The sequence below is a fragment of the Bactrocera oleae genome, chromosome 6 (genome assembly GCF_042242935.1).
Source record: "Bactrocera oleae isolate idBacOlea1 chromosome 6, idBacOlea1, whole genome shotgun sequence".
NCBI classification, from domain to species: Eukaryota; Metazoa; Arthropoda; class Insecta; order Diptera; family Tephritidae; genus Bactrocera; species Bactrocera oleae.
In genome coordinates this window covers 49,249,145-49,276,974 of record NC_091540.1, presented here as the reverse complement: position 1 = coordinate 49,276,974, position 27,830 = coordinate 49,249,145, and the positions used below count along the sequence as shown (strand labels likewise).

General features: G+C 33.3%; 2 protein-coding genes, 1 long non-coding RNA gene and 1 pseudogene across 6 annotated transcripts; 1 reads left to right on the top strand and 3 right to left on the bottom strand.

The window, feature by feature from the left end:
• Positions 1 to 3: 3 nt before the first annotated feature.
• Positions 4 to 27,830, top strand: UGP (UDP-glucose pyrophosphorylase). 4 transcript variants are annotated; one of them, XM_036370976.2, is made up of 10 exons: positions 3,840 to 3,954; positions 5,215 to 5,319; positions 22,107 to 22,293; positions 22,361 to 22,452; positions 24,478 to 24,618; positions 24,685 to 24,890; positions 24,954 to 25,179; positions 25,248 to 25,386; positions 26,561 to 26,970; positions 27,039 to 27,830. In XM_036370976.2, the coding sequence occupies exons 2-10, from the start codon at positions 5,290 to 5,292 to the stop codon at positions 27,144 to 27,146; spliced, it is 1,539 nt and encodes a 512-aa protein (XP_036226869.2). In that variant the 5' UTR covers positions 3,840 to 3,954; positions 5,215 to 5,289; the 3' UTR covers positions 27,147 to 27,830. The 4 variants fall into 4 exon arrangements, with proteins under 4 accessions (XP_036226870.2, XP_036226869.2, XP_036226868.2 ...); XM_036370975.2 differs by having other exon boundaries at positions 3,843 to 4,056; XM_036370974.2 differs by having other exon boundaries at positions 3,843 to 4,256.
• Positions 21 to 1,545, bottom strand: LOC138857655 (uncharacterized). Its single transcript, XR_011396844.1, has 2 exons — positions 1,012 to 1,545; positions 21 to 697 (listed from the first exon to the last, which is right to left on the bottom strand). It is a non-coding gene; the product is annotated as an uncharacterized lncRNA (long non-coding RNA).
• LOC138857706 (uncharacterized) lies at positions 14,503 to 17,956 on the bottom strand (annotated as a pseudogene).
• On the bottom strand, positions 19,292 to 20,915 carry LOC106622629 (uncharacterized). The gene is made up of 3 exons (XM_014241867.3): positions 20,384 to 20,915; positions 20,023 to 20,312; positions 19,292 to 19,888 (listed from the first exon to the last, which is right to left on the bottom strand). The coding sequence occupies exons 1-3, from the start codon at positions 20,529 to 20,531 to the stop codon at positions 19,292 to 19,294; spliced, it is 1,035 nt and encodes a 344-aa protein (XP_014097342.2). The 5' UTR covers positions 20,532 to 20,915.

Genomic DNA, 27,830 nt, shown 5'->3' with positions numbered 1-27,830 from the left:
ATTCAAAATAGAAGACGAAATTATTTTCGCCGCCGAATTGATAGAATTTGCCTGCATAAAGTGCTCAACGGTTGTGTTTTGCGTCAACAAATATTCCGCACAAATTTACCGTAGAGCAGGTTAAAGTTTATTTGTTTATTCATATCATAAATAGCGTGCAAAAAGTGTTATATTCTTGCTCGAAAAAATTATAATTTTTAGTGTGATATTAATAAAATGTTGAATGTTCCAAATGAAAATAAGGTGAGTAGCATAAAAAATTAATTAACAGACACTGGTAATAATGTTATCACATTATACTAAGTTTGTGTGCGAAACAACAGTTTACTATAATTTCATGTTAATAACAGTATGTCGGTATTAAAATCATAATTAGTGCTCCTATATGAGTTAATGTATATGTAGGTAAATAAGTGTCCGAATAAATGCTGTCAGCTGTCTTCTGCTGCAGCCAAAACGACCTTCAATTGACCTAAACAACATACACTGTCCTCCGCATTGGGCAAAACCGACATTATAGTGCAGCGTCCATGTCTTCCACAGTTTTTGTACATATGTATAAATATTCGTAGGTATGGTACACATGGGCACACATATGTGCATACATATTATTTAAAAATGTCATAGGCAGCTTCATTTGCACTCCACCTCCTTTGCATACATTTACCCTTGAATAATAACTTGCGTTGGTGTTAAGCTTTTGTTTTTGTTTAAAACGTGTCAAAATTGGTTTTTAAGAAATGGTAGAAAAAAGAACATTTGAGTAAATAAATTTTGGATACATTGTTTTTATTAAATGTCTTTAACAGTTTTAAACTTTGAATTTTTAGAATGTATCCATGTATATTTATAAATAGGTATGTTATGAAAAAAATCGCCATCAATCAAAATTAGCTTATTATTTTCGATTGTATCATATAAGCATTTAATAACTACATATGTACAATACATGTTAATAGAAAATAGCAATATGTAAATACTAAAATGTCACTGTAAATGTTACGTACTTACTTAATGAAAATTTCTTGTTTTATAAACTGAAAAATCTATGCATGTATGTAACTAGTTAATGTGTTTCTGAAGATATTGAAATTTCTAAAAATAAATTTAATTCAGTGATATTCTTTCTGTGACGATAAATGACGTGAATCGTATAACAGAACTCAGCTGCTGCCTGCTGACACGGAAGCGGTTTAAGATTTGTGTGATTTTCTTTTTAAAAAGGTTACACACATCAATTTTTGAGAAGGGATGGATATTTAATTTATTGTGAAAGCTTAGTTTAAGCGTTTTTCGGTTACTCGTGATTTTACTTGATTAAAAAGTATTGGAATTTAAACAGAATAAAAAAGCGATTGCACACGATGTTAGAACTAAAAATTATAATGTCTGCTTCAGATCACTAATTATTTTTTTAAATAAAAAGTAAAGAGTTTATTCAAATCGTTATTCAAGATGTTTATATAAAGATCATTGTAATCAGAAAAGGGCCACTGCAAGCTATAAATGTCAGACAAATACGAAAAGTTTCCATAAATTATTGCACTATTTGTACGAGTTAGTTTGTTTATATGTATGTATGTAACATTTAAAAATACCATCCCGTGTACATATGTAAAGAGGCACAACTGAGCATTGATAAGAACAATTAAATAGGCAGTCGTAATAAGGGAGAGCAACAAAAAATTAATGAAAAAGTGATGAAACTCTGTTTGATAAGTGACAGTCGTAGTGATAAGGTCAGTTGGCACTGGCTGAGTGATTGCCAAACAAACTTTTGTAAATTAATTGCATGAATGTTTATAGCTGATAGTATGGCAAACTGTAATTTAAGTGTGTACTGATTATTTATTGCTATAAATGAAGCAAGTGTTCTGAAAGAAAAGAATCTTATGAGTTGTTAATTTTATAACACTTTTCAATAAATATTTAAATATGGGGACAAACAAAATCCGTTGTAAAGGAACTCAAAGAGATATAACTAATAATTTCTGAAAAAACGCTGACTCAATCCGACTATTTCACAGCAGACTGGTTGCCTCTCAGTCAAGATAGCGAATTTTTTAATTAAAGTATTTTGGATTAAATAAATTTTAAATTTTTAATCAAAGTTGTTTGGGCTTTGAAAAATTAAAAATATTTATTTAATATAAATTGGAGATTTACCATTTTTCAACCCGGTAGTTAAGATTAAAAATTTAATTTTTGATTTGTGACCGATTTTTAAATATCATTTTTAATTTCAGATTCGGTTTTTGGGATTAAATTTTTCTTCTATCTAATATTTGCGTTTAAAAATTAATTTTTAATATTTTAGTCCGGTATTTAGGATTAGAAATTAAAAATTAAAATTTCATATTCATTTCATTCAAAGGTAATAGGTTTTAAAAAATAAGAAAAAATTAATTTTGCTCCATGACGTTCTGTGTACCATATCGGTTTACTCTTCGACTTATACACATTTTTTTCCACCTTTCGAAGATATTGTCTATACTATTCTCACAAAAAACTAAGCACCTTATTACTATCCTTTAAACCTCCTCAACTGATAGCCTCACCATTAAGGTCAGGGTCAAAAAAGTTGAAATGACTAGATTACTGGTGGTACCTACTGTACTGTTGCATGACTGATAACAGCAACACTATAGAAATGACCTAAGTAACCCCTAAAATAAAAGTATAGCATACAACTATGAGGAGATTAAACCGTCTCTAGAGGAGGCGTGTTAATAACGGGGTGGGGAAATTAATGGGTAAGCTATAAAAAAGGAAATGCTTAATAGACCTCCATACACATTTTAGACTAATTTCAAGTATTCAACTTCAAGCAATGTTGGTTTGTGTTGTTGTTGCACTAGTAAAACCTTTCCCACTCATTTGATGAAATTTTGCCATGATCTTTAAGGAGTATAGATTTGTTTTTCATTGTGTAGCCGCTTCTATTGGTTGATGAAACACTCAAAAAAGCTGTCAGCATCTATGCTACTTGTAGGAGTTTCATAATAAAATGTTTTTAGACTTAAAAAAAAATATATATATATTGTATATATATATGTATATATATAGCCAAAATATTAATTATTCAATGCATAACAGTGTAATGAAGGTGGCCGGGAGTTCAGTTTCAATAACAGTTAAAGATAATGGCTCTACGAGACCTCTAATCTAAATCCTAAATAAATGTATACTTGTATATATGTATATATATAATGACTTGACACTAGTGAATGTTATCAAAGGTCTAAGTGAAGTGATAAGGAAGACACACACACATACATATGTATATACACATCCTTATATAAAATTCAAATTCTAATGCACCTATGTATGTTGTTTGTGTGTGCTTTTGACACTATTGGCGTTTAGATAGGTCGCTCTTACTAAGACTGCTGGTGCTGCTCTGGCTATGCAAACGTTTTGCGATTAAAATCTCCTTTACCCAAACACACTTACTATGCACGCTCGCACTGTGACAATATGCTGATAGCGTGCTGCAAACGCTTATCTACGAAAAAGCGTACATATGTAAATTGGTATATGTGTGTATGTAGCGAGCATGTGTGCGTCTAAGTAAGTAAATTAATTTAGTTGTTAACTCTCTTGTTGTGCTCGCCTGCGTCTTGATGCTAGTTAATAGACACCCTCAGTACTTTAATGAGCGAGTCTGTTTCTTGACTTCACTACTATACATACTTACATATATTATATATACAGATGTATATATATGTGTTTGTGTGGTACTGTGTTTGGTTATATATGTACATATATGCGTGTTTTGTCTCCTGAGCCCACGATCAGCTCGCACAAATATAAAATTAAGTTTGAAAAAGTCGATGTTTTCAATTGCACAGTCTCGTCGCGATCGTTCGTCAAAGCGTTTGCCACCCAAAAGCTGACGCGCTCAACGCTTAACGCTTAACAATAATTATTAATCATATATAATAATAAACAAATGTGTGGTGACTATTAAAAATACATTTTGTTATTGACTTCCACGTTCAGCCTTAAATACGTACATATGTACATTCGCTGTCTGTTTAAAATAGTAAAATTAAAGTAATTATACTTACCAGTAATTTGGATGAACGAATAAATGCGCGTACGAAATTCTGAATAAATTTGAACTATACCAGTGTTGGCGCTATGAAACAAGTGTATTTTGTTGCGAAATAAAAACAAAAATATTGGAAAAAAAATTAAAGAAAATTACGGAAAATAGTACAAAATAAAAATAAATAAAAACGGCTAGCATTAAAGTAATTAAAAATAATTTAAAAATAAAACATGAATATTTAAAAAAAATATATATTTTTTGTTTTTAAATATATGTATATATTTTTAAAATAAACTTAAAACTAGTATGCGGGTGTACCTAATCAGAAATAATTTTTATATATTTTTATTTAATATATCATTTGAAATTAATGTTTATATTTTTATTTAATTTTTTTATTTTAATTTTGGAATTAAATATATTTTATTATTTCAGCAAAGAATTATAATGCGAGTGTAGTCACAGAATATATATTTTTAATTTCATTTTTTAATATTTGTGTTTTTAATATATTTGTTTCTTTCATTTTAACTAAAAATTACACTCACTTAAATCAGAAAAAAATATATATTTATTGTTTTTTAAATACCCTTAAAATCAATTATTATTAAAGTTTAATTAAAAATTAAAGATGTATAACTAAAAATTATTACGCGTGCATAGTCAGAAAAAGTACACATATACTATTTTTTAATGCATTCTTTGAAATTTTTTTATATTATTATTATTTTAAAATTTTATTATATTTTATGATTAACAAAAAAATTACTACGCGAGTTTACTCACTAAATTAAAGAAAATATATTTTTGTAAATAAATATTTATATTCGTTTTTTAAATACGTTCTTTAAAAATATTTTTACATTACATTTTCCAAAAAAAAGTATTGGTTTTGTCAAAAAAAATTTTTTTTTTATATTAAAAATTATTTGGCGAGTGTACTCATTACATTAAGAAAAATATATATTTTTTAAATATTAATTTTTACGCTTTCTTTAATATTCTTTAAAAATATTTTTTTTTAGTTTTTACAAAAAAAGTTTTTTGATTTAGACTAAAATTTATTACGCGTGTGTAATCATACACAAAATAGATATATACAAACTATATTAGTATTTTTTAAATTTTACTTTATTATTTTTTTTTTTAATATTTTTTAGTTGCAAAAATTTATAACCAAGCATACTCATAAACAAATATAATAAATAAACAACAAAACAATAAAAACAAGCACAATGAACGCCATCGATATTCTTTTGGATCGTGTAAGTGTTCTATCTTCATTCGCACCACCGCTAACTATTTGCATAGCAATAGAAATTATGTGTATTATCAGCATTTGTTTTCATAAGCAAACAACAACCATATTGAAACACCTTTGCTAGGGGTAATGAGGAGTTAAGTGGGGGTCAAATTACGTATTTTCTGCGGTTTTTATCGCAGTGTGTTTGTTTGTTTATGCAGTACAAAGTACATAACTGCCGGCAAAGTGGCAAAGAGGCGGCAATGGCTTCCTAATGAGTTGGTGTTGGTTAAAAGTGTCTGATGTGTAATGAAACGCAAACTTACATACACCTATAAGTTCAAGTTATAATTATGCTACACAATATCAAATATTCGAGTTGAGGAGCTTCTAATATGTGAGGTGCCCTCATTGTTTTTTGTTTATTTACAGAACTTTTGAAGATTCACGCAAGATCACTAAATTAATTGTTTTTAAGAAATCAGAATCAGATGAAACACAGTTTCCACGATTCATACTGATCTCTATAGTATCTGCCTTTCCGACAAAAGCTGTAATATGGCTGTAATTATTTCTACCAATTAGGCAACGGACAGAAACCTCAACATTTTTTGATAAAAAAAAAATTTTTTCGGTGAATTCGAGTTAAATTTGATTTAGAAGTATTACTGAATTTTTGTTCATCGATTAAGGGTGCCTCACTAAAAGAATATTTTCGAATTTTTGTTTTACCGTTTATACCGATAAAAATTCAATAAAGTTTATCTATAAAATGAAGCCAAACGAAATATCGTTTTGCCTTCTCCGAAAACTACTTCCAAAAACAGGAGCTCCGAAATTTTTAAATTAGTAACTGAACATTTTTCAATTTAAAAAAAAAACTAAATAAAAATAGTTCTAATTTTAAAAAAAATTATTAGTTTATAAAAATGTACCTTTTCTTTATAAAAAATAAGTCGAATAATTTCAAGAAATTTCTCATTGAAAAGCTGAAAAAAAATCGTATCGTAAACTTTAGGTCAGCTAGTTATTTTTATAATGGAATACTATTCTTTATATACGCAAATATTTAGAGGTACTTTTTTCGAGCGTTGAAATTTTGAAAATTCATAACTCCACAATTTTACATATTTAGTCGAAATAAAAAAAAATGTGTCCAATATTTTGCCTCAAAGAAAACAAAAGAATAATTATTTTGCACGAAAAAAAAATTGAATGAAAATTTTGAACCATGTTCTCGTATACATTTAATCGTTCGAATGATAAGAAGATATCTACAACATACCTCCATTACATATGTACATATAATATTATATTATGTATGAAGAGCATAACTTCTAGTATTTATCTTTGGCTCTCAGCATGATTACAGTTCAAGTCTAGTATGACTTAACTAGTCTCACGACTCACGAGTGTTTAGTAACGCAAGCGGTAAGCTATTGTATATACTCCAAATTTGTATAAAAAAAATTTTTTAAAGTCTTCGATTCAATTTCCCGAAAGTAATTCCATGAGCTGTTTTAACTTAAGCATACAGTCTCTTGACCGTCATAAATTCACCTTTCATTCATAACATTTATAGGGTCTACTGCTGTTCCCACAGTGTTGCGCAAAATAGATGCAACTTGAGTTAATTAAGTTTACGTAATTCTAAAAATTTTTAATGTTTAATTATCAGTGTTTCAGCATTTAAAAGTGTGACAAAGGTAAAGCAAGGCGCATTATCGATTTCGATTAAATGCAGTTTTCGATAAATTCTTCTTAACAGTGCTCATTATCATAACAAAGAAAAAAATATAACCCTCATACTAAGTTGGCACTTTGTTCAAGCATTTCTATAAATTCAAGTGCTGAAAGGTTGAAACTAGACTTATTTTGATCGCTCGATGAAAGAAGCCATATTTTATGTCGATTATAGTCATATTTCAAGAGGTTCATCCGAACGTTGGTGGTGACAACAATTCGCCGTTAAGTCGATGAGCGAAGAGTCTATTCTGAGAGCACACAGCCTCTCAAAAAGCCTACTATCCCCGAAATATGGCAACACAAATTTTCATTAAATAGTAAGCAATATTTTTAACATTTAAAAGGTAAAAACTGCAAGTGTTTTTAGTAAGCTTTTTTTTCAGAGACTAAATCTTACAATATTTGTTATAACGTCGTGAAACGCTGCTCGTTTAAGTCTGCACCTGCTATATTTACTATTTTTAGACTTTCCTAGTTTTCGGGCACATGATTCTTTAATTCTGCGAATATCTCCCCGAAAAATAACAGGCATATTAAATTTAATTTTTTAATATTCAAAATTACATCATGCTTCATGCAATCTGTGTGTTTGTTAATAAGTGGATAACAGTATTATTTGGCGTTTCGACTAAATATAGCCTTTTTGGGGCTTCTATTATGTTTTAGTTTTGCTTTTTCGTGGGCCTCTTTATCAAATTAATTGAATCGTTGATCAATAAAAATAAAGAAATATTTTGTAGACTGGAGTGTTGCAATGTATTAAAGGGAAATGCCATTGTTCTAGTGTTCCCATCACAAAAATGATCCCACACATACTTCCAATTGTGTGAAGCAGTGATTAAACGACAAAAAGTGTGATTTTCCTGACTTAAATCCTATAGAATCACTAGATAATTTTTTAAAATTTGTTTGAGAAATCATGCATGTAATTAAAAGTGAAAAAGATGCGAAACAGTAATCAAAAATAATGACTTTCAATTAATTTATTATCAAATTCATTTAGTTGCATTAGTTTTGCGCAATACTATATATTTACTTGCATGTATTATGTGAACATGTATATATACATATATGTGCCTTCATTTTTCAACTTCTTTTTTCCTTTCTTATCAATTACAAAAGTAATTAAAGTGTGCCATTTTGCGGTTTGTTAACAGCATTTTGTTGACTTGCACATTCATATACATCCGTTTACTTGTCTGTGTGTAGACATTTGTCAATTCAAACTCATATGGATGCGCATATAAAATACAGAATGATAGTCTCTTAAACACCACACTTAAGTGCGCGTGTTGTCTAGTACCCTATAAATTTAAATGTCTAAATATAGGCATGTGATTAGATTTAAACTTGTACCCCTCTACTTCGGCAAGCAATTACGCATTAGTTTCTGACAGCTTTTTTAAGAACTTTGCCATATTCTATACATCAGAGTTTATCCGAGTTAGCGATAGTTCAAGTTCATTGTTTCATTAAACATTTTTCAATTTGACTGATGAGACCGAACCCAAGGCATATTTAGTTAGTTTGACGCATTCAGAGTTTTGGTTACATCATACAATAAAGTCATTACGAAGTAACGACTAGTGAACCGAAAAGAGAGGGAGAGGGAGGAGGAGAGGCTACTGGTTTTCGTATATATTCACGTTTGTTCCGCTACCCCAGCTGATCTCGACGAATTTGAAAATTTTTAACTTGTTGCGTCGGAGACTCTATAAAGTATAAATATACAAGTATGGTAAATAATCAGCGCTTAAGAGCTGAGTCGATTTAGCCTATATGTACGCGAACTAGTCCCTCAGTTTTGACGTCCTTTGCTTCCCAAGAAGCCGCCAATTTGTCGGAATCGCCGATAATCGGACCACTGTAGCATATAACTGCCATACAAACTGACCGATCAAATTAAAGTGCCTGTATGGAAAACTTTTCTATTTGACTATATACCTTCACGATATCTGGCATAGATTATTATACATGGCAACACTACCATCTCCGAACAAATTGAACAGATCGGACAACAAACTGATCGATCAAACTCAAGTCCCTATAAGGCATAGTTTGGCATAGGCTATTATCCGTGGCAATACTACAATCTCCGAGAAAATGTATCAGATTGGACCACTATAGCATAAAGCTGCTATTCAAAGCGATCGACCAAAATCAATGTATATATCTCTTTCCGTTTTTTCTTGTTTTTTTTTCTGTTTTGTGAGATCCATGGATAAGTCCATCCTCATAAGTCCTTTGACTTCAAATAAATACCATAAATCCAAAATTTTAGAAATTGTACACGGAGATCAAAGGAAGGAATGATTTCTTCCTTCTTTCTATAATTTATTTAATAAAAAGACTACTATTCACTATTTTGATTAATGTCTATTCTGACACTTATACAGCTTATCCTTCTCGATAGCTGAATAAAAGGCTAAAACGAAAGTAGCTGTAAAGCCACATTGAAAGACAGCTGAGCTGAAGACTGCATCTATCAACATAATGAATTTTGATGCAGCACGATAATTTCGTATCGTTCAAAAATATCAGTTTTAAAACCTTAAAGAAATCTTTTGCAAAATTAACCTTCCGATTATCGCCTTTTGTCTGGCTTCTTTATCTAATTTATGTTGTTGTGTCATAGGCCAGCAGATATACTGTGTTTAAGAGATAGTAATCGGTTATTTAGTCAAGTTTAGAATCACACAAGGACAAGTTGGCTCCGTGAGATAGCAAAGAGCCACAATGAGACTTTTGCATATATTTCGGTCATGTGCTAGCCTCTTGATTTGACTCTAACTTTTTCGGACTTTAAATATTTCGATGTCCAAATTTCTTCTCCAGGTTAGAAAGGGTCAATAGCGCTCCGGCGATTATGTCTGGATCTCATCTCAGAACATGCCCGAGCCAGCCACATTTTGTTTTGAGAATTTCGGGCCTCGATTAATGTCTAATAACTTCTTCCAATTTGTTGCCGAGCTGCTGTTGGGGCTTAGTGTAATTTAACTTTACTGGAATATTAAATTTTTAGCTAGCGTCATAAATCTAAGCAATTCGTGCTATCTTTTGACAATTATGTTCCTCTTCCTTTGTATTTCCTAATATACTTGCTTCAGCTCAGCATTCCTCATCGTATCAACTTTTCTATCGTTCTCACTAAAATACAAAATCTCTTCCATCTTGTGCACGGTTTGGTTTTAGGTTTTCAGATTTAGAGACATATGTTAGTATTGTTGTAATTGTTTATGGTGGAGCCTGGCACCAAAGGCAACTGGTATTCGGCGAAGTCGATCCCACAGTATGCTACCAAAAGTTGAATTTTGAAAGCTGGTATTCGAAGTAAAGATACTTTTGTTTTTTGGCTTGTTCTTAGAATTTCCTCTCATAGACGGGCGAGTCGGCCTTCTCTCTGTTAGATTAAGCAGTAAAAACATGCAATTCATATGATTATATGGAAGTTTATAAATGTTCACCATACATTTATAAAATTTTAATTTTCTTAGAAATTAATTACAAATACACTGTGGTGATTAATTTTTACGTTATACAGATCGACTCTAAGGGGATATAAGCATATTCCAAATGCTTTACATATGATCTAAATTGACGTTCGAGATTCCGTGCCCTCTACAATTACGTGCGCAAATATATACAACAACAAAACAAAAGCGGGTAAACAATTTGACGCGTTACTCGTAAACTGTTTTAATAAATTAATTTTGTCCGTCTGAATTACATAACACCAGCGCCAAAGCGTAAGTTCGTACGCATCGTAATAAAAAAGCAATAGGTATATTGAAATAATTTCATAATAGCAAGTATTTATTTGGCTCACTGTCAGTCGGCAGTAGGAATTTTAAATATATTTGCATATGATGTACATACGTACACACTTATAAATTTATATACGCTCTTAATATAATATTTCTATGTGCCGTTAAGTATGCCACAATATCACGTATGTAGCTTTGGCACACTCATTGCTATTTCATGCTTTGTTTTTCAGTTTTGTTGTGCCTTTGCTTTTTACTTTACTTTTTGCCGGCAAATATGCGCCAAACAGTGTATTGTGATGACATTGCATATTCTACAAAAAAATCTGAATATGTTTTAATTTGTTTAATCATTTTAACTACCAACTGAAGTGCACGATTAGAATTCTCTTCTGTGGACGTAAATTTCAGGAATTTCGTCATGTCGTTTAAGTGACTTTTCATTCATCCTTTAATTTTAGTCAAACTAACTATGAGCACATAATACGTCATAGATATGTAAGTGATAGTCACCATGATTGCGGGAAATTGCTGAGGTGGGCCAGTTGAATTTTTTTGGTTCGCTCCAGAATAAGGTAAACTCGTCATGAATTATATTAATACTTTGCATTTATTAGCAAATAAGGAAGGAGGAATACCTCCAGCTGTTGCAAAACTTTATATTAAAAAATTTAGCATAAGGATTCCACATTAATTAATCGACATTCAACATTTACAAAAGCGTGAAAAGATTACGCTTTAATTTGGTATCTTATTAATTTATATTAGAGGTCGCAGACTCACTCACATATTTTGACCAACATAAACGCTTTAAAATCAAATGGAAAGTCAAATAGGATGAAAATCACATTACCGCGTATACTGGGGCTGGGTGAAAATCGGGATAGTTTGCAAATACATTTGTCATTACTAAAGTATGGCCAAGAACATGTTTCTAATTTTGTGAAGATAACTAACATACTAACCGACATATTGGGCACAAAATCTGCTGAAAAAACGAAAATCATTATAGGTAGTATATGAGGCTGGGGTAGTTCGTGGACCGATTTCACACATTTTCGTCATTCAACTATAGTATATCTAGTGTTTATACGGTAGTTTAAAGATTCGTATAGGTATAAGGGTGATAGGGGTAATATTGAGCAGATTTGATCCACTTTTAGCTTTACGACATTTCAGCACCAAAAAAAAAATGCTCTCTGCGTTTCATTAGGATAAATCCACATATTGACGATTATCCATTTGAAAATCCTTATATTTGTTATATGGAACCTAAGGCAATTTTTCATCCAATTTTGAAAAGAGATTCTCCCTGGATTTAATTAAGATAACACCCACATTGGCCAATATATATATGTGGTAAAAAGTCAACCGGAAGTTCCAAAATGTTTATATTAAGTATATGAGGGCTAAGCGAAGTATTTTACCCGAATCTACTCAACAGACAGGCAAACTCATATCGGAAATATTCTTTCCAAGTTTCAAAAATATATATTCGCGATGGACCGATATTTTCGGTAAAAAGTTATCCATACGCACTGGGGTCCACATATTTGGTACCTAAGGCTAGAACAGTTATATTCCGATTTCGATAATTTTTGTCATGAGAAGACAAACCTTAACAGCTTTAAATGTGCAAATTATATGAGAAGTAGGCGAAGTAGGAAAAAGCCGGGAGAACCACATTTGGTTGGAATTGGTCTTGTAGGTCCTGAGGTACAAAATTTCACGTAAAACTGGCCGGTGATACGCCCATTTTACCATTTTTACACAGGCTCCTATGAAGCCCTTCATACCTTTTTGGTGTAAAATTTAATGTTTCTGTCGCTTTTATTTAGTAAGTTATCGCAATTTTAGTAGTTTTCATCATAACCGTAATATGCGGAGTAGGCGTGGTTACTATCTATTAACACACTGTTTGAGAAGGCGCTGAAAGAAATCATTCTTAGCAAGTTTGGTTGATCTAGCTTTAGAGGTTTGTGAGATATGTATATAGTTACATTAAACCCAATAAGGGTTGTGAGCTACACCCACTTTTTAAACTTTTTAGCCCAAATGTGTCCCGCACTGCTGCAAACCCCTGTACCTAATTCCATTTTTATATCTTAATCTGGAGCTTAGTGATAGCACTTTATAGGTTTTCGCGTAATGGCATTTTGTGGGTGTGGCAATGGACCGATCACACCATATCACAATGACGTCCTCCCATGTAACCAAGTAATGCGTGCACAAAGTTTCATGACAATCAATTTTTACTCAAGTTCCAACTTGCACAAACAAACAGGCGGACAGACGAACAGACAGTTACCCGGATTTTTGCTGGTCTCGTCATCCTGATCATTAATATATTATATATATATATATTTTATATAACTTATAATCTATCTCGATTAGTTTTAGGTGTTACAAACAACCGTTAGGGGAATAAAACTATTTACTCCGCCTCGCCTGGCCATCGTTATTTAAGTGGAAATAGTTTTTGTCCAAAACAGCGCCGTATTACGAACTATGCTATTATAAAAGTTCAACAAAGTAAAAGTAGTGTTTTGTCCACACATCATTAAAGAAGAACTCAAGAAGAGTGAAAAAATTAAAAGGGATTAGTATTGGAATGAATTCTTTGAATGACAACAACGTCTATCAAAATTACAACAACATACTTGCTTTGATCATTTTTCGTGTTGTTTTTCAAAAAATACTTGTACTTGTGAATGATGTTGTCGGAAACCAAACGGAGTCAAGTTAGCTACTATATCGTGAGACCCCCTGTATTAAATTACCCTAAACGCTTTTTTAGGCTCATTAATAAGTTAGCTAAATCGATTTTAAGTGAGGGGAGGGTAAAATATATCAAAGGTCGCAGAGGAAAACTCAATTTGGCTCACAAGAGATCTATAAAGAGATTGTGTTGATTGAGCGCGACATTAGAACCAAAAAATTGTTGATCCATTGGTAAATATAAACAATTTATAAATAATATCTGTTACTTATAGTCATATTAAGTGCATTAAGTTATTGTTTAGATAACAATCACATTGTTCACAGTCAAGATAAACATCTGCGATTCAATATTTTCCTAGCACTCAATAGATAAAGCACTTAGTTTCAATGCAAACAGTTTTAAAGTCACTGTAAACAAAAATATATAAACCTAATTAAGCTCAAGAGAAAGAGATACTTAGCAAGAGATTAAATATATTTTTTGGTAAATAAATGTTATGTTCTTTTAATGCCTGATGAAATAGGAAGTTGCTTTTGCAAAATTACATATCTAAAATGAAAGAAAGCTACTACTACAACTCGCACGGCACTTTTCCTTAAGAAGAACAATCCACTTGCGAGTCACAAGAAATGCGTTTTTTGTGATTTTTTTAAAAGACATTTTGTCATATTGCGTCATTTCGTCATGTCATGTGGTCTTATTTTTCTATGACTGTCATATCAACACTGTGGTTGTTTCCCAACCAAAATTGAATTACGACAAATACAATACGGCGAGGTATGTTTTTTGAGTGTGCTATTCTATCAGCTGTATTTGTTTACTTTTTTTATTGTTGACGTTTAAGTGTCTAAAAATTAACAAATTAAATAAATTTCGTCAATTTCAACCAAACGTTTGCCTACAATTAGGCGCAGGAAGATATGTTTCATAGTGAAATTATCGACAATGTATATTAAAGGATGTTGTTGCCAGTGTTCAATTTTTACCAAACATTTTCTTTAATATGCTTCTTTCTTTTCACCAAATGCTACTTTTTCAATTTTAATAATGAAAGAAAAAATCTTTCTCCGTTGCTATAATTTGTATTATTAACATTAACAAAATTACTCTACATTTTACTTGTTACTATTCTCCTTTTTTGTTGCTTGCTTTTGGGGTGCCACTTGTTACATCATCTCCTAGATTACACTCATTGCGAAAACGTTCTTCACACACTGCGCCGTGCTTGCGAAATTCCTCCATTGTGGGAAAATGTGCAAAAAACACATCTGTTGAAAATAATTTCTTCGGCTTAGCCTTCTCTTTTCCTGATGCAGCCTCGTCGGTGGTGTTCGCCACCTTGCCCGTGACACGTTCACTCACCGACCTTTGCATGCCCCAAATAATTGGCGAACTCTTGCACATCAGCAGCTTCAGGCAACCACCCTGACCGCCGTCACGCTTCTCCACATACTCAATCATCTCCGTAATACGATCTGTAAGCCGCGTATCCAAGGCATCGTCCAGCGTGCGGCGCATTCCCTCGTCCGGATTCTCCAGATACCAGTCGATTGGTGTACCGCCGCGTAAAGCACGCGGTTGATGTGCTTCCTGTTCGCCGTCACGCAATGCATCGGGCACGTCATCATCCTCCTCATTGTCGTATGGGCTGTGTGGTGGTGGTGATTGTGACGCGTATGGATTAATGCTGCGTGGTGGTGACGTAAATGCACTGCCTATCTGTGATGGGAAGAAGTGAAAGGCAATTGGGAAGTGAGTTGACAGAGCTCATTGGCAATCAATGTCGTTTCGATGCAATTTTCTCTCTTTCAAAAACATACGTGTGTGTTTATGTGCGTGGAGATTCTACTTACCGTCTGTGCAAACAACATTAACGCGTTTATCGCCAGTGCGCCCAATTTGGTTGCATCGAAGCCAATCATGCGCAACACACCTGTAACGAACCGACTCGTGCTGAACACCGTGCTTTTCTCCGCCTGTACCGACTGTTCGTAACTTGTATCCTTCTCTTCCTGCTGCGTTGCTTCCGTCTCGCTGCTCTCTCCGGTTGATTGTTTCTTTTGAAATATTGACTGTGGTTGTTTCCCAACCAAAATTGAATTACGACAAATACAATACGGCGAGGTATGTTTTTTGAGTGTGCTATTCTATCAGCTGTATTTGTTTACTTTTTTTATTGTTGACGTTTAAGTGTCTAAAAATTAACAAATTAAATAAATTTCGTCAATTTCTTTAATAATATGGAAGGATCGTGGCTTCCTTCAGATAAATTAAGTTAAAGAAAAGTGAAATATAAAAATATTTTGTTGTTTCTGTGGTTGGAAAGGATTTTATTGCAGTGTAAACCAAAACGCCGCCGTTTCAACATACAGAAAGTTTTCTCATAAAGAAGCTTTAATTTTATTTTCTCACTTTTTTTTATCACTTTCTCATGGCATTTTTGTTTTCTTAATTTTTCACTACCAGTTGGTGAAGTGTAGAAATTTTACACAATATGACATACAAGGATTAAGGGGTGCTTACAAGTGTCGTATTTTTTAAGCTATTGAAATACGCCAATACGACATAAGACATGAGACAAAGCTTGTGAATTGCCTAAGTAAAAAATCGGTTCTTTGAAATACACAAGTGGTTGCTCTTCAGAGTTGCTCAACGAAAAATCTGTCTATTAAGTTTGTAATCACATAGTATTTATTTTAGCTAACTATGTACATATGTATATAGTATAGTTTTAGTGCGAGCATTACTATCAGCTCAAAGGTTTATTACACAACGAGATAAGAATATTTCGTTGTATTCACTAATGCATAAAAAAAATTTATTTATTTAGCATGACTTATTTATGTTTACTTTTTATTACCTAAGCTTAGATGGTAGTGGATTAATTTTGACCTTGACTTGAAGGAAGGTTAGCATTTAAATTCGTCTTCGACCATTATAAACAAATATAAACAAATACGTATTTGTCTATCAGCAGCGCAATTTTATTGACGTAATCAACAATATATTTGCACTATTTTTGAAATGAGCAGAAAATAGAAAAACTATTTTAATGAACTATGGCGCAAATTCCGGTGATTAGATTAAAAAAAAAATCTTAGATTTATGTAATCTACAAGTAGGGGACTGTTTTGAGTTTATAAATAGACAATCGCAATCTACATTAGAGCAATATTGAAATTTTAATAACTACACACTGACACTATACAATCGTACATATACATATATGGTATATATGATGTATATAAATATATGTAAATGAGCTAGACTGGAATTAATTGGTGTTATTACATTTGTTATAGCAAAAACAAAAAAATTTGTTATATAATAACAGTCATCACTTGACAAACAGGCTTGTCATTGTAATGCGATACTGGCAGGGTTGTATCTACAATAACAAAATCAGTAATAATAAAGTACTACTTTTTATACTCTGAACAGGGTATATTAAGTTTACCACGAAGTTTGTAACACCCAGAAGCAAACGTCGAATATCCTATTAATTATATGTGTATGAATCATCAGCATGGTGAGCTGTGTCCATTTAGCCAAGTCCCTCCATTTTTGAGATATCGATCTTAGTCTTACACATGTCCTTTTCGCCCCAAGAAGCTGTTCATTTGCCGAAACCGCCGATATCGTACTACTATAGCATATAGCTGCTATACAGACTGAGCGATCAAAATTAAAATTGTTGTATGGAAAACTTTTATATTTTTGCAACGCATTCTAGCTTCGGTGCAACCGAAAAAAACGTTTTTTCTTTGTTTTTATTGTACTTATTTAACAAAGAAAGAGTTTTTATTTAGCAAACATTTTTCACATTTCGAAAAAATTCGCACATTTTGAAAATTATCAATCAATATTCAGAACATATTAATAACATAACTTACAAAAACACTTCGGCACTACAGCGGACTGGACAGTTTGATTGACAATTTTTTCACATTTATACCGATCGAATAATGTTTTTAGCACTCTGGGGTGTAAATCGAATTTTTTAAAATCTTGGATTTTGTCCTAACCACTGAACTATACAATCCTTACGAGTATATAAGGTATGTATGGTAAGAGTTTTAAATTCTCCGTTACCAATTGCTGTGGCCAAAAGATCAACGACTTACTTAATATAACTCAAACTATTTCAGTATAATTTCATTAAGTTGCATTGTAAATTTCTTCTCGTCCTTTAAAATCTTTCTATGGCCTTAAATACTGCATTTGAGTGTCATCGATATTCTTGTGTTACAATTAATGCCTTTAGTGCAGGATATCTGTACTCCAAGATCGTTATTGCTCATCTGCGATCAAGCAGCTATAGATATGTATACCATATATACATATAGATTTAGCTTGTAAATCTTGGTTGGAATAATCCTCACGGACAGTACGCTTATATCAGTGATTGGTCGTTGAACCGGTTCCATTTTTTTTTTTGTGAAAATAAATATGAATGATTGTACATATGTGTGTATGTAAACCTTGAAGAGTCTAGCTGGATTTTTCCATTTGCAAAAATACGATCGATTTGCCTCTATATTAGCGGAATATCTGATTTCACTACAGCCGCCTTTATATTATATTTTTGTCATTTACTACGAACTGTTGGTATTAAAAATTAAATACGGATTTAATGGCATTAAAATAAGTACAATATACTTGTGGATTTAGGGGTGTTAATGCATTTTTTGATAAACCTACTTGTACTAGACTTTCAAATGAAGTATACTTTGAGCAATACAATACTTGTATTATCCGATAATGAGAAGTGTCGATAACACGCATAATACATTCCTTTAATGTGGTTATTAATTTATATCTATGTACTTCAGATAACAGGTCTATTTACAAATATATATCAGTATAAATATTTATGGAAACTGTTTACTACTATATACAGGTGTAGGTATTTTTTTATAACTGAAAACTACAATTTATTTTGAAAAGAAATCTTCTACATAAGCCTCTGACCGATCTAGTATATAATATTTATATTGGCATAATTCAGTTATGCTGTTTGCAAGCCTGTACCTAAAATGAAGTTTTTTTTGGATCCCGTTGTTGTTCGAGTAGTAATTTACTAATTTTGGCAACTATTTTTTTGAGTGCATTTTCGGTGCACGCTTTGAATATTCTTTGAGTGCAAATGTGCTGCTTCATGACTTTCCACTATCTCTCTATGTTTCTCTGATATCAGATAAGATATACATACGACTATTTTTATCTAATCAGTTTGAAGACAGAGCAGGCATATGGAAAATGCTACATGCCTTACATTTTCATTTTTTTCACGTGCTTAAGTCATTCAAAATGATATTCAGATCCTGGTCGAGGCATAATTTATTGTAAAATGCTAGAAATTTGTGGCCCTTCAACAGCTAATTAGAAACCTCCGACCAATTTTTTGCCTGAAATTGCTGTTCATATAATTCGTCTCTTCGAAAACGATTACAAATTTGTATAAAACTCTGTTCTTCGAACACACATTCCAGAAAAATTCCGTGCAGTTATGACATTTCGCAATAAACCAAACGTTTGCCTACAATTAGGCGCAGGAAGATATGTTTCATAGTGAAATTATCGACAATGTATATTAAAGGATGTTGTTGCCAGTGTTCAATTTTTACCAAACATTTTCTTTAATATGCTTCTTTCTTTTCACCAAATGCTACTTTTTCAATTTTAATAATGAAAGAAAAAATCTTTCTCCGTTGCTATAATTTGTATTATTACATTAACAAAATTACTCTACATTTTACTTGTTACTGTTCTCCTTTTTTGTTGCTTGCTTTTGGGGTGCCACTTGTTACATCATCACCTAGATTACACTCATTGCGAAAACGTTCTTCACACTCTGCGCCGTGCTTGCGAAATTCCTCCATTGTGGGAAAATTTGCAAAAAACACATCAGTCGAAAATAATTTCTTCGGCTTAGCCTTCTCTTTTCCTGATGCAGCCTCGTCGGTGGTGTTCGCCACCTTGCCCGTGACACGTTCACTCACCGACCTTTGCATGCCCCAAATAATTGGCGAACTCTTGCACATCAGCAGCTTCAGGCAACCACCCTGACCGCCGTCACGCTTCTCCACATACTCAATCATCTCCGTAATACGATCTGTAAGCCGCGTATCCAAGGCATCGTCCAGCGTGCGGCGCATTCCCTCGTCCGGATTCTCCAGATACCAGTCGATTGGTGTACCGCCGCGTAAAGCACGCGGTTGATGTGCTTCCTGTTCGCCGTCACGCAATGCATCGGGCACGTCATCATCCTCCTCATTGTCGTATGGGCTGTGTGGTGGTGGTGATTGTGACGCGTATGGATTAATGCTGCGTGGTGGTGACGTAAATGCACTGCCTATCTGTGATGGGAAGAAGTGAAAGGCAATTGGGAAGTGAGTTGACAGAGCTCATTGGCAATCAATGTCGTTTCGATGCAATTTTCTCTCTTTCAAAAACATACGTGTGTGTTTATGTGCGTGGAGATTCTACTTACCGTCTGTGCAAACAACATTAACGCGTTTATCGCCAGTGCGCCCAATTTGGTTGCATCGAAGCCAATCATGCGCAACACACCTGTAACGAACCGACTCGTGCTGAACACCGTGTTTTTCTCCGCCTGTACCGACTGTTCGTAACTTGTATCCTTCTCTTCCTGCTGCGTTGCTTCCGTCTCGCTGCTCTCTCCGGTTGATTGTTTCTTTTGAAATATTGACATAAAATTCGGCTTCTTTTTGGCGAAAGCCATCGCTACTAGATTCGCCACGTCGGCAGCAGTGTTGATGCCTGCGAATGAGTTATGTTTGTTGCAAGTTGTTTAGAGTGCGCGGCACATATTGCATATACATTGAATTTACCAAACATTTGCCCGGCAAACTTCAAACCTTCGCCGAAATTTTCCACCACGCCGCGCTTTTGCTTATGCTTCTCCAGGTCCGCCCCCTTGGCACCGACAAGCAGCACAAGGCAAAGGATCTGCAAGCAGCCGATTTTTTTATAACGCATTATTTTATTACTCTCCGGCCGAAATCTCACCAACTAACTTCAGTCATGCCCTATGCAATACTGAATTTCCTCTTGTAATTGCTTGTGTGGTTTCAAATTATGCCAGAAAATTGCTTTTGCCACGGAATGTTGCACCCAGTAATGTACTAAATAATTGTTGTCACTGTTGCAATTCGGTTTTTGTTTCGTCACTAATGTGTTTTCTTCAAACGCGTGCTATTATGACTTAAGCGTGTTGTTGTTGTTGCCACTGACTTATCACTTGAGTGCGTTCAATTGTTGTTATTTGCCTCTTACAAGTAGTTTAATCGTTCCTTAAACTGATTTTTTGGCACAACATTCAAGCAATGTTGTTGGTAGAAATGCAATACCCAAAAACCCGTAAGTTAATAACATTTTTACAATCTGGCATTTTGTTGCTTAAAGTTTAGAATGTTGAAAAGTTTGTATATTCTTTAACAAAATCATAATTTTTTAATCCAAATTTGATTTTATTTCATTATATTGAAGTTGTCGTCAAGAGCGATACAGCATTATAAAAGATATTCCAACTTTTCGATATAATTTTGGAAGTAAAAGAAAAATTTGTTACAAAATAAACCTCGGAATATACTTCACTATACTCTTGAGGTCTGAGAACTGGAAAAAGTCGCGGGGCCCAGTTCTGGAGGATACGGTGAACATAAAGGAAATTCGAATCAATTTGCTATTGTTTTCAGTGGTTTGAGACATAGGTTAGGGCTAGATAAACAGACTGATATTCCTGGGACCAGTGTCAAGCTGTTTCCGCCTCATCTTCATCCAAGGAATTTTGACAAGTTGCATCCACCAAAATCTTTAGGCTCACCGCGTGAGTGTCAATAGTCCACTGTGTACAGTTAGAATGGCTTGAAATATACTGTCTTGGTCGCGAGCTCGTCGGGCCCCCACTTTTCACAGAAACAAATTTCTCGGCATTTTTATACCAATGATGACCTCCCTCTTCTTTTGTAACTCCTATTTAAGGTTTGTGCAGTGATTTGAAAAAATACTTTTTTGATAGTAACTGGAAGCGTATGGTCTACTCAAATAATGCACGGACAGCGAGTACTTTTGGGTTATGTGCATACTAGGCATATCTCATGGCCTAAACGTATTAACGAAATTCACCTCTTACTTATTAAAATTTTCCATGGTCCGATAAAAATCCGGGTCTTTTTCGATTGCGTAGATCCTTCTGTCGTGAGAAGAGTTCGCCTTTATGTATTTCACTATCGTATGTTTCAGAACCGAAGTCACCGAGCTGCCGTTGTAGCATTACGGGAGGATCGTTATTAAGTCGAAATAAATTAGAGAGAATAGTGTGGTTGGTAAAATTTCTGTGGTCCGTTTAAGAAATAATTTAGATATCTGCTGAGTAATTCAGTAACCCGGCCTTATCATCCCATGTAATTGATAGCAAGTCGTATTCACTTTTGAGGTTAGCATAAGGTTACCATTCGAATACTGTAATATTAATTGCATTATTTAAAGCATATATTATATTAACATAAATTAGATTATATAATCGTATTATTTTAAATATTTTACTTGTAGGTCCGTGGCCACCAAAGAGCGCCATCCGACTCCAAGGAATTTCACGAAGTCACCAAACGTGATGCACTGAAATCACTCGAAAATGACTTGCAACGCTTACAAGACACTGCGCCATCAGAGAAACGTCCGGAATTGCAGAAAGAAATGGCACGCTTCGCCGACTTATTCGGACGTTTTTTGCAAGAAGGTGCATTGAATTAATTAATATGAATTCGTTCGTGATTTTAATCAACTGCTTTATTTCATATTTACAGTGGGTCCCTCCATTGATTGGGATAAAATTCAAAAACTGCCAGCAAACGCCGTCATGGATTACTCAAAACTCAATTCGCCCAAAAACGAGCAGGTAAAAAACGTACTTTTAAACAACTTTTTGCATATAAACCTTTTATTAATTTCATATTTTTGTGTTATTTCCCTTTATAATATATTCTATTACAACTCTCATTTTTTGTGTGTGAATTGGTGAACCATTTTGATTCTGGTCTTTAATAGAACGAGGTAACAAATAAAAGTTGAAGTGTTGTGATATAAAAAGTTTGCATTAATTTAATGTTACCCAGACAAATGCTTAAATACATACTATCTACATATGTACTTTCTATGAGGTTTTATTTTTTAAACTGAATATCTATGTATGTAGTTAGTAAACGCTTGCGCTCTCTAATCTTTTATGGCTGCTTTAATGACAATAATACTTTATATACGCCACTCGATATTGTCGTATTGCATTCTTGAAGAATTTTACCTTTTAAATTTACTACTGATACATTTTTAAATGAAAAATTCTTTAACTTTACATTTTTTACTATTTTAAACACTAATTGCTTCTTATGAAAACCATCTACCAGCGCTGGTTTGCGGTTGTAAGTGTATTCTTTTCTTTAACTTGTAACTTCACCCTCCAAAGAGATCTCCTGCGTGACTTTATGTTGAAAAAGTGGATTTGGTAAATTAACCGATTGGTGTTAAATTTATATAAAATGTCAAAATTAAAAAATAATTCCAAATTTTTGGTCAAAAAATATTGACGAATGCTTCTTCGTTTTGTGAGTTCAACATAAGGACACTGGTTGTTAGCATTCGAAGCAACATTACCACTTTAATTCCTAATAATTTCCGGAAATATCACAATTGGCAAATTAGTATACAAAAATTCAAAAATGGTCGCTAAATGTATGCAAAAAATTTTCCTTAAAATGAATTATACTTTTATGCTTTATATATGAAAAAGGGTTTTAAAACTACTTGGTAGTAATTAATATAATATATGTACTTGTATTTGGAAAAATTTGTAATTTAAAGCAATTTAATTTTTTTGGTACAAGGGTCTCATCATTAAATCATTTATATCTCACATATACCATATAAAGAGTGTTGTTTTAGACATGTGGGTTTGAAGAAGAAATAAAACGCGTATAATAAGTGTTATCGCCAAAAATTTATCTTTATTATAAAGACACGGGTTTGTCATTATGCTTAAAAAAAACGGCAGGCGAGTAACCGCCGCGGTTGGCTTGAATAAATTCTAGCCGAAAGGCCCAATTTTCAACCACTTTTTGCAGCATACCGAATATTCTCTTTCAAGGCGTCTATTGTCTCAGGCTTATCTACGTAGACAAGCGACTCACTAAATAAATAAATAACCCGACAAAAAATAGTCCAGCAGTGTTAAACCGAACGATATTGAATACCACGCTCACCAAAAGTTTCCTTTAATAAATTGAATGTTTCGCTGGCTTCATGACATGTAGCGATGTTTTGTTGGAATCAAAGGCCGTCTACATCCACATCCTCCCATTCAGACACAAAAAAGTTACTGATTGTAACATTATGGCCGGGCGTCATTTTTGCAGAAATATGTACCAGTGGTTCCATCTGCACATAAAGCACACCAAACAGTGACGTTTTGAGAATGTAAGGGTGTCTTAAAGAAGGGCTTGTGGATTATCATCACTCTAAATGCGATAATTTTGTTTATTAAAGTACCCATTCAACCAAAAGTGAGCTTGATCGCTGAAAAAACTTTCTTGTGAAAATCGGGATCGGTGGCCTTGGTTTCTCGGCTTCAATATATGTAAATTTGCACGACTTACAAAGTTGAAATGGCAAACCATAATGAGTAAACGAGTAAATAGACAACTGCCAAAAAGACCAACTCCGAAAAAAGTATTGCCTTCTTGAAAACCATAATGTCTAAAAAACGCCATATATTTTCAAACAATTCATATATTTCTTTACATTTATGTATCTGCCTCATCTTGGCTTATTTCTCATACGCTCACACATTTTCCGACAGCTTTGCATTTTTTTTTAAATTAACATATATGTTATTTAAGTTACTCAAATGTATGGCATATCTTCGACACAGATACGCACAATGTTAGACAAATTGGTGGTGGTCAAGTTGAATGGTGGCCTCGGCACTTCGATGGGCTGCCACGGTCCCAAAAGTGTCATTCCCGTACGCTCCGATCTCACTTTCCTCGATTTAACTGTGCAACAAATTGAGGTATGTTTAAAGACAAAATTTTTTCAAAACTTAATACTAAAATAAATATCCATGTCTTTCATTTAGCATTTGAATAAGACCTATGATGCCAACGTGCCACTAGTGCTGATGAACTCATTCAACACCGATGAAGATACGCAGAAAATCATACGCAAATATACCGGTTTCCGTGTACAGATTCACACATTTAATCAGAGCTGCTTTCCGCGCATAAGCCGTGAATCGTTTTTGCCCGTTGCCAAGGAATTTGATGTGGAGAAGGATATTGATGCGTATGTATTGTGTTTGTTTTTTAAGAAATTTGGTTAATGTTTTTTTAAATTTCTGCTTCACAGCTGGTATCCACCTGGTCACGGTGATTTCTACGATACCTTCCGCAATTCTGGTCTGCTCAAGAAGTTCATCGACGAAGGTCGTGAATATTGTTTCCTCTCGAATATTGATAATTTGGGCGCTACTGTAGATTTGGCTATACTCAATAAATTGGTGGGTGAGGAACGCTCTGCTCAGCCGGTTGAATTTGTAATGGAGGTCACTGACAAAACACGCGCTGACGTTAAGGTACACACAATCAAATAATTACCTCTAATTACATACACTCAATAAACATTTATATTCTTTCCTCCTAGGGTGGTACTCTCATTAATTTTGAAAACAAACTGCGACTGCTGGAAATCGCACAAGTGCCGAAAGAGCATGTAGATGACTTTAAATCCGTGAAAACATTCAAATTTTTTAATACCAACAATATCTGGGCCAAATTGGATGGTAAGCATGAAAACTCACACTGATTTTGCTTGTGCCAACTCTTTTAAAGAATGTATTGTAGTAATTACTGCTTTTATACCAAAAAGAGACATATTATGTTAACTATCTTTCTGAAAATTTTTCAAAGCGCAGAAAGTGCGTATTTTCCCCCTTATTCGATCGTGATAAACGAATAAATAATTATATAGAATTTATAATAATAAAATTCCAAAGAGCAGTCAAAAGACAAAACTTCCTTGAAATCAACTTCAGCATAAAACTCGTAGTTCTTGTCGAATATTGGATCTATTCGCACTCTTTTATATTAGGTTTAAAAAGACAAAATAAATCCACTCTCATTACAGTTGGTTTTACTTAACCGAAAAGGACCCAGATTTTTAACCTGTCAAGAACTGTCAAATAAATAAATACAAACATAATTAGAGAATATAGATGTCGTTATAAAAACAACAATAGCAATATATAAGTTCCCTATCTATATTATTTTGTAGTGCTATATAAAAAGGCGATAAAATGTCGATTTCTTATTTCTTTATATCGCTAAAAACATTATATGGTATAGTTGAATATTATGATAGTCTACGTAAATAATGAAACAAGAAATTGTAACAAAGGATGATTCACACTAGTCTATCAATTTTAACCAACATTTTGAAGTTATTTAGATAACAGTGAATATATCTTACTTTATTTGCTTTAGAGAAAAAACTTTTAATTTTTAGATTTTAACTATTTCACTCTTTATACTTTTTTTATTGTAATATTTTAATACAAATCTGCTAAGACAATACAAGCATGCCCAACGGAGTAGGGTCATTTATTGGTCTAAAAATACTCATAATTTCGTAAATTTTGCTCGATGTTTAGACGGAATATACTTGAGTTATTATGTTATTATAACATCGAATGGAATGTCTTTCAGTTCCTTTAGTGAATTTTGGGTTTTTCACATGGTATTGTACACTTGATCAGATGGTATTAGTAGGGCCATTTCCCTTTTCCACATCCAAAATATATATACAATAAATAAAATTCATGATGATAGAAAAAACTATGTATATTAACTGTCAGAAAGTGCTCTAATGAATTTGACATGCGTTAGTACCCATGGTAATTAATCCCAATAATAATTAATTTTTCTGTCACTTCCTTTCACTTCCTTTCACCTACTTAGCTATCGATCGTGTGCTCCGCGAACGTACACTCAATATGGAGATCATTGTCAACAACAAAACAATGGAGAATGGTGTGCGTGTCGTGCAATTGGAGACAGCCGTTGGTGCCGCTATGAAGTGCTTCGATGGCGCTATCGGTATCAATGTGCCACGTTCACGTTTCTTGCCCGTCAAAAAGACCTCCGATTTACTGTTAGTCATGTCGAATTTATATCATCTGAAAAATGGTAGTCTTGTAATGTCACCACAGCGCATGTTTCCCACCACACCACTGGTGAAATTGGGTGAAAATCATTTCTCGAAAGTGAAAGAGTTCCTCGGCCGTTTCGCCAATATACCAGATATCATTGAGCTTGATCACTTGACCGTGTCTGGTGATGTAACCTTTGGACGTGGCGTGTCACTTAGGGTGCGTATTTATTTACTTTAACATAAATGTATGTGCTTATAATTTGTATTTGTGTTTTATTTTTGCAGGGCACTGTCATTATTATTGCCAATCACGGTGATCGTATTGATATACCGGCTGGTGCCATTCTCGACAATAAGATCGTTTCCGGCAACATGCGTATTTTGGATCATTAGACACATAACTAGTCGCCGATGCTGTTCAAAAACAACGCAAAGACTTCCTTATGAGAAAATATCAGGAATTAATGCGTAGAGTAGACAATTGCATACTTTTATAAGTCAAATTCAGGTAAAAAGAAAAAAAAACAAAGTTGACTAGGTTATCATGCAATATACAATAAAAAATTAGAAATATACTGCAAATCAATGTGCAAGCCGCAAATGCTTGTATGCATTCGTTAGTGCTCATATGGAGAAATTTAAATTGTTTGAAACTGTTCTGTCGTTACTCGTAGTGTTTAATCGAAAAATGTATAAAAGATATTATGTTCGTTTTAAGTGCAATTAAGAATTTAAAATTCCCAAAGTTTATTTTGTAAATAAGTAGTATACTTAAAATCGTACGATTTATATAGTAGTGTTACTTCCTATTCTTTTTTATCTCACCGCGTTTTCGCTTGCCCAATTGTTATTTTATTTTTTAGTTATTGCCTTAACTGACATTTAACGGTGTATTTTTGGTTTACTTTGTAAGCCGAAATGTAAAATTTTTATACTACATATTAAAGTGGCAATTACACACACATATACACTTACAATTATGTATGTATATGCTTCGGCGTAGGCTTAGCAAGCAAAATGCAAAATATACTTACGGTCGATGAGAATATATTATATATTATGTATGCATACCTAAAA

Excerpts from the sequence above, each read along its gene's own strand:
- UGP (XM_036370976.2), top strand. The coding sequence starts at position 5,290 with ATGAACGCCATCGATATTCTTTTGGATCGT. Across the intron at positions 22,453-24,477 it reads ATTCGCCCAAAAACGAGCAG|ATACGCACAATGTTAGACAA; the intron begins GTAAAAAACGTA and ends TCTTCGACACAG. Across the intron at positions 25,180-25,247 it reads AAACACGCGCTGACGTTAAG|GGTGGTACTCTCATTAATTT; the intron begins GTACACACAATC and ends CTTTCCTCCTAG.
- LOC106622629 (XM_014241867.3), bottom strand. The coding sequence starts at position 20,531 with ATGCGTTATAAAAAAATCGGCTGCTTGCAGATCCTTTGCCTTGTGCTG. Across the intron at positions 20,313-20,383 it reads GTTTGCCGGGCAAATGTTTG|GCATCAACACTGCTGCCGAC; the intron begins GTAAATTCAATG and ends ACTCATTCGCAG. Across the intron at positions 19,889-20,022 it reads TAATGTTGTTTGCACAGACG|ATAGGCAGTGCATTTACGTC; the intron begins GTAAGTAGAATC and ends TTCCCATCACAG.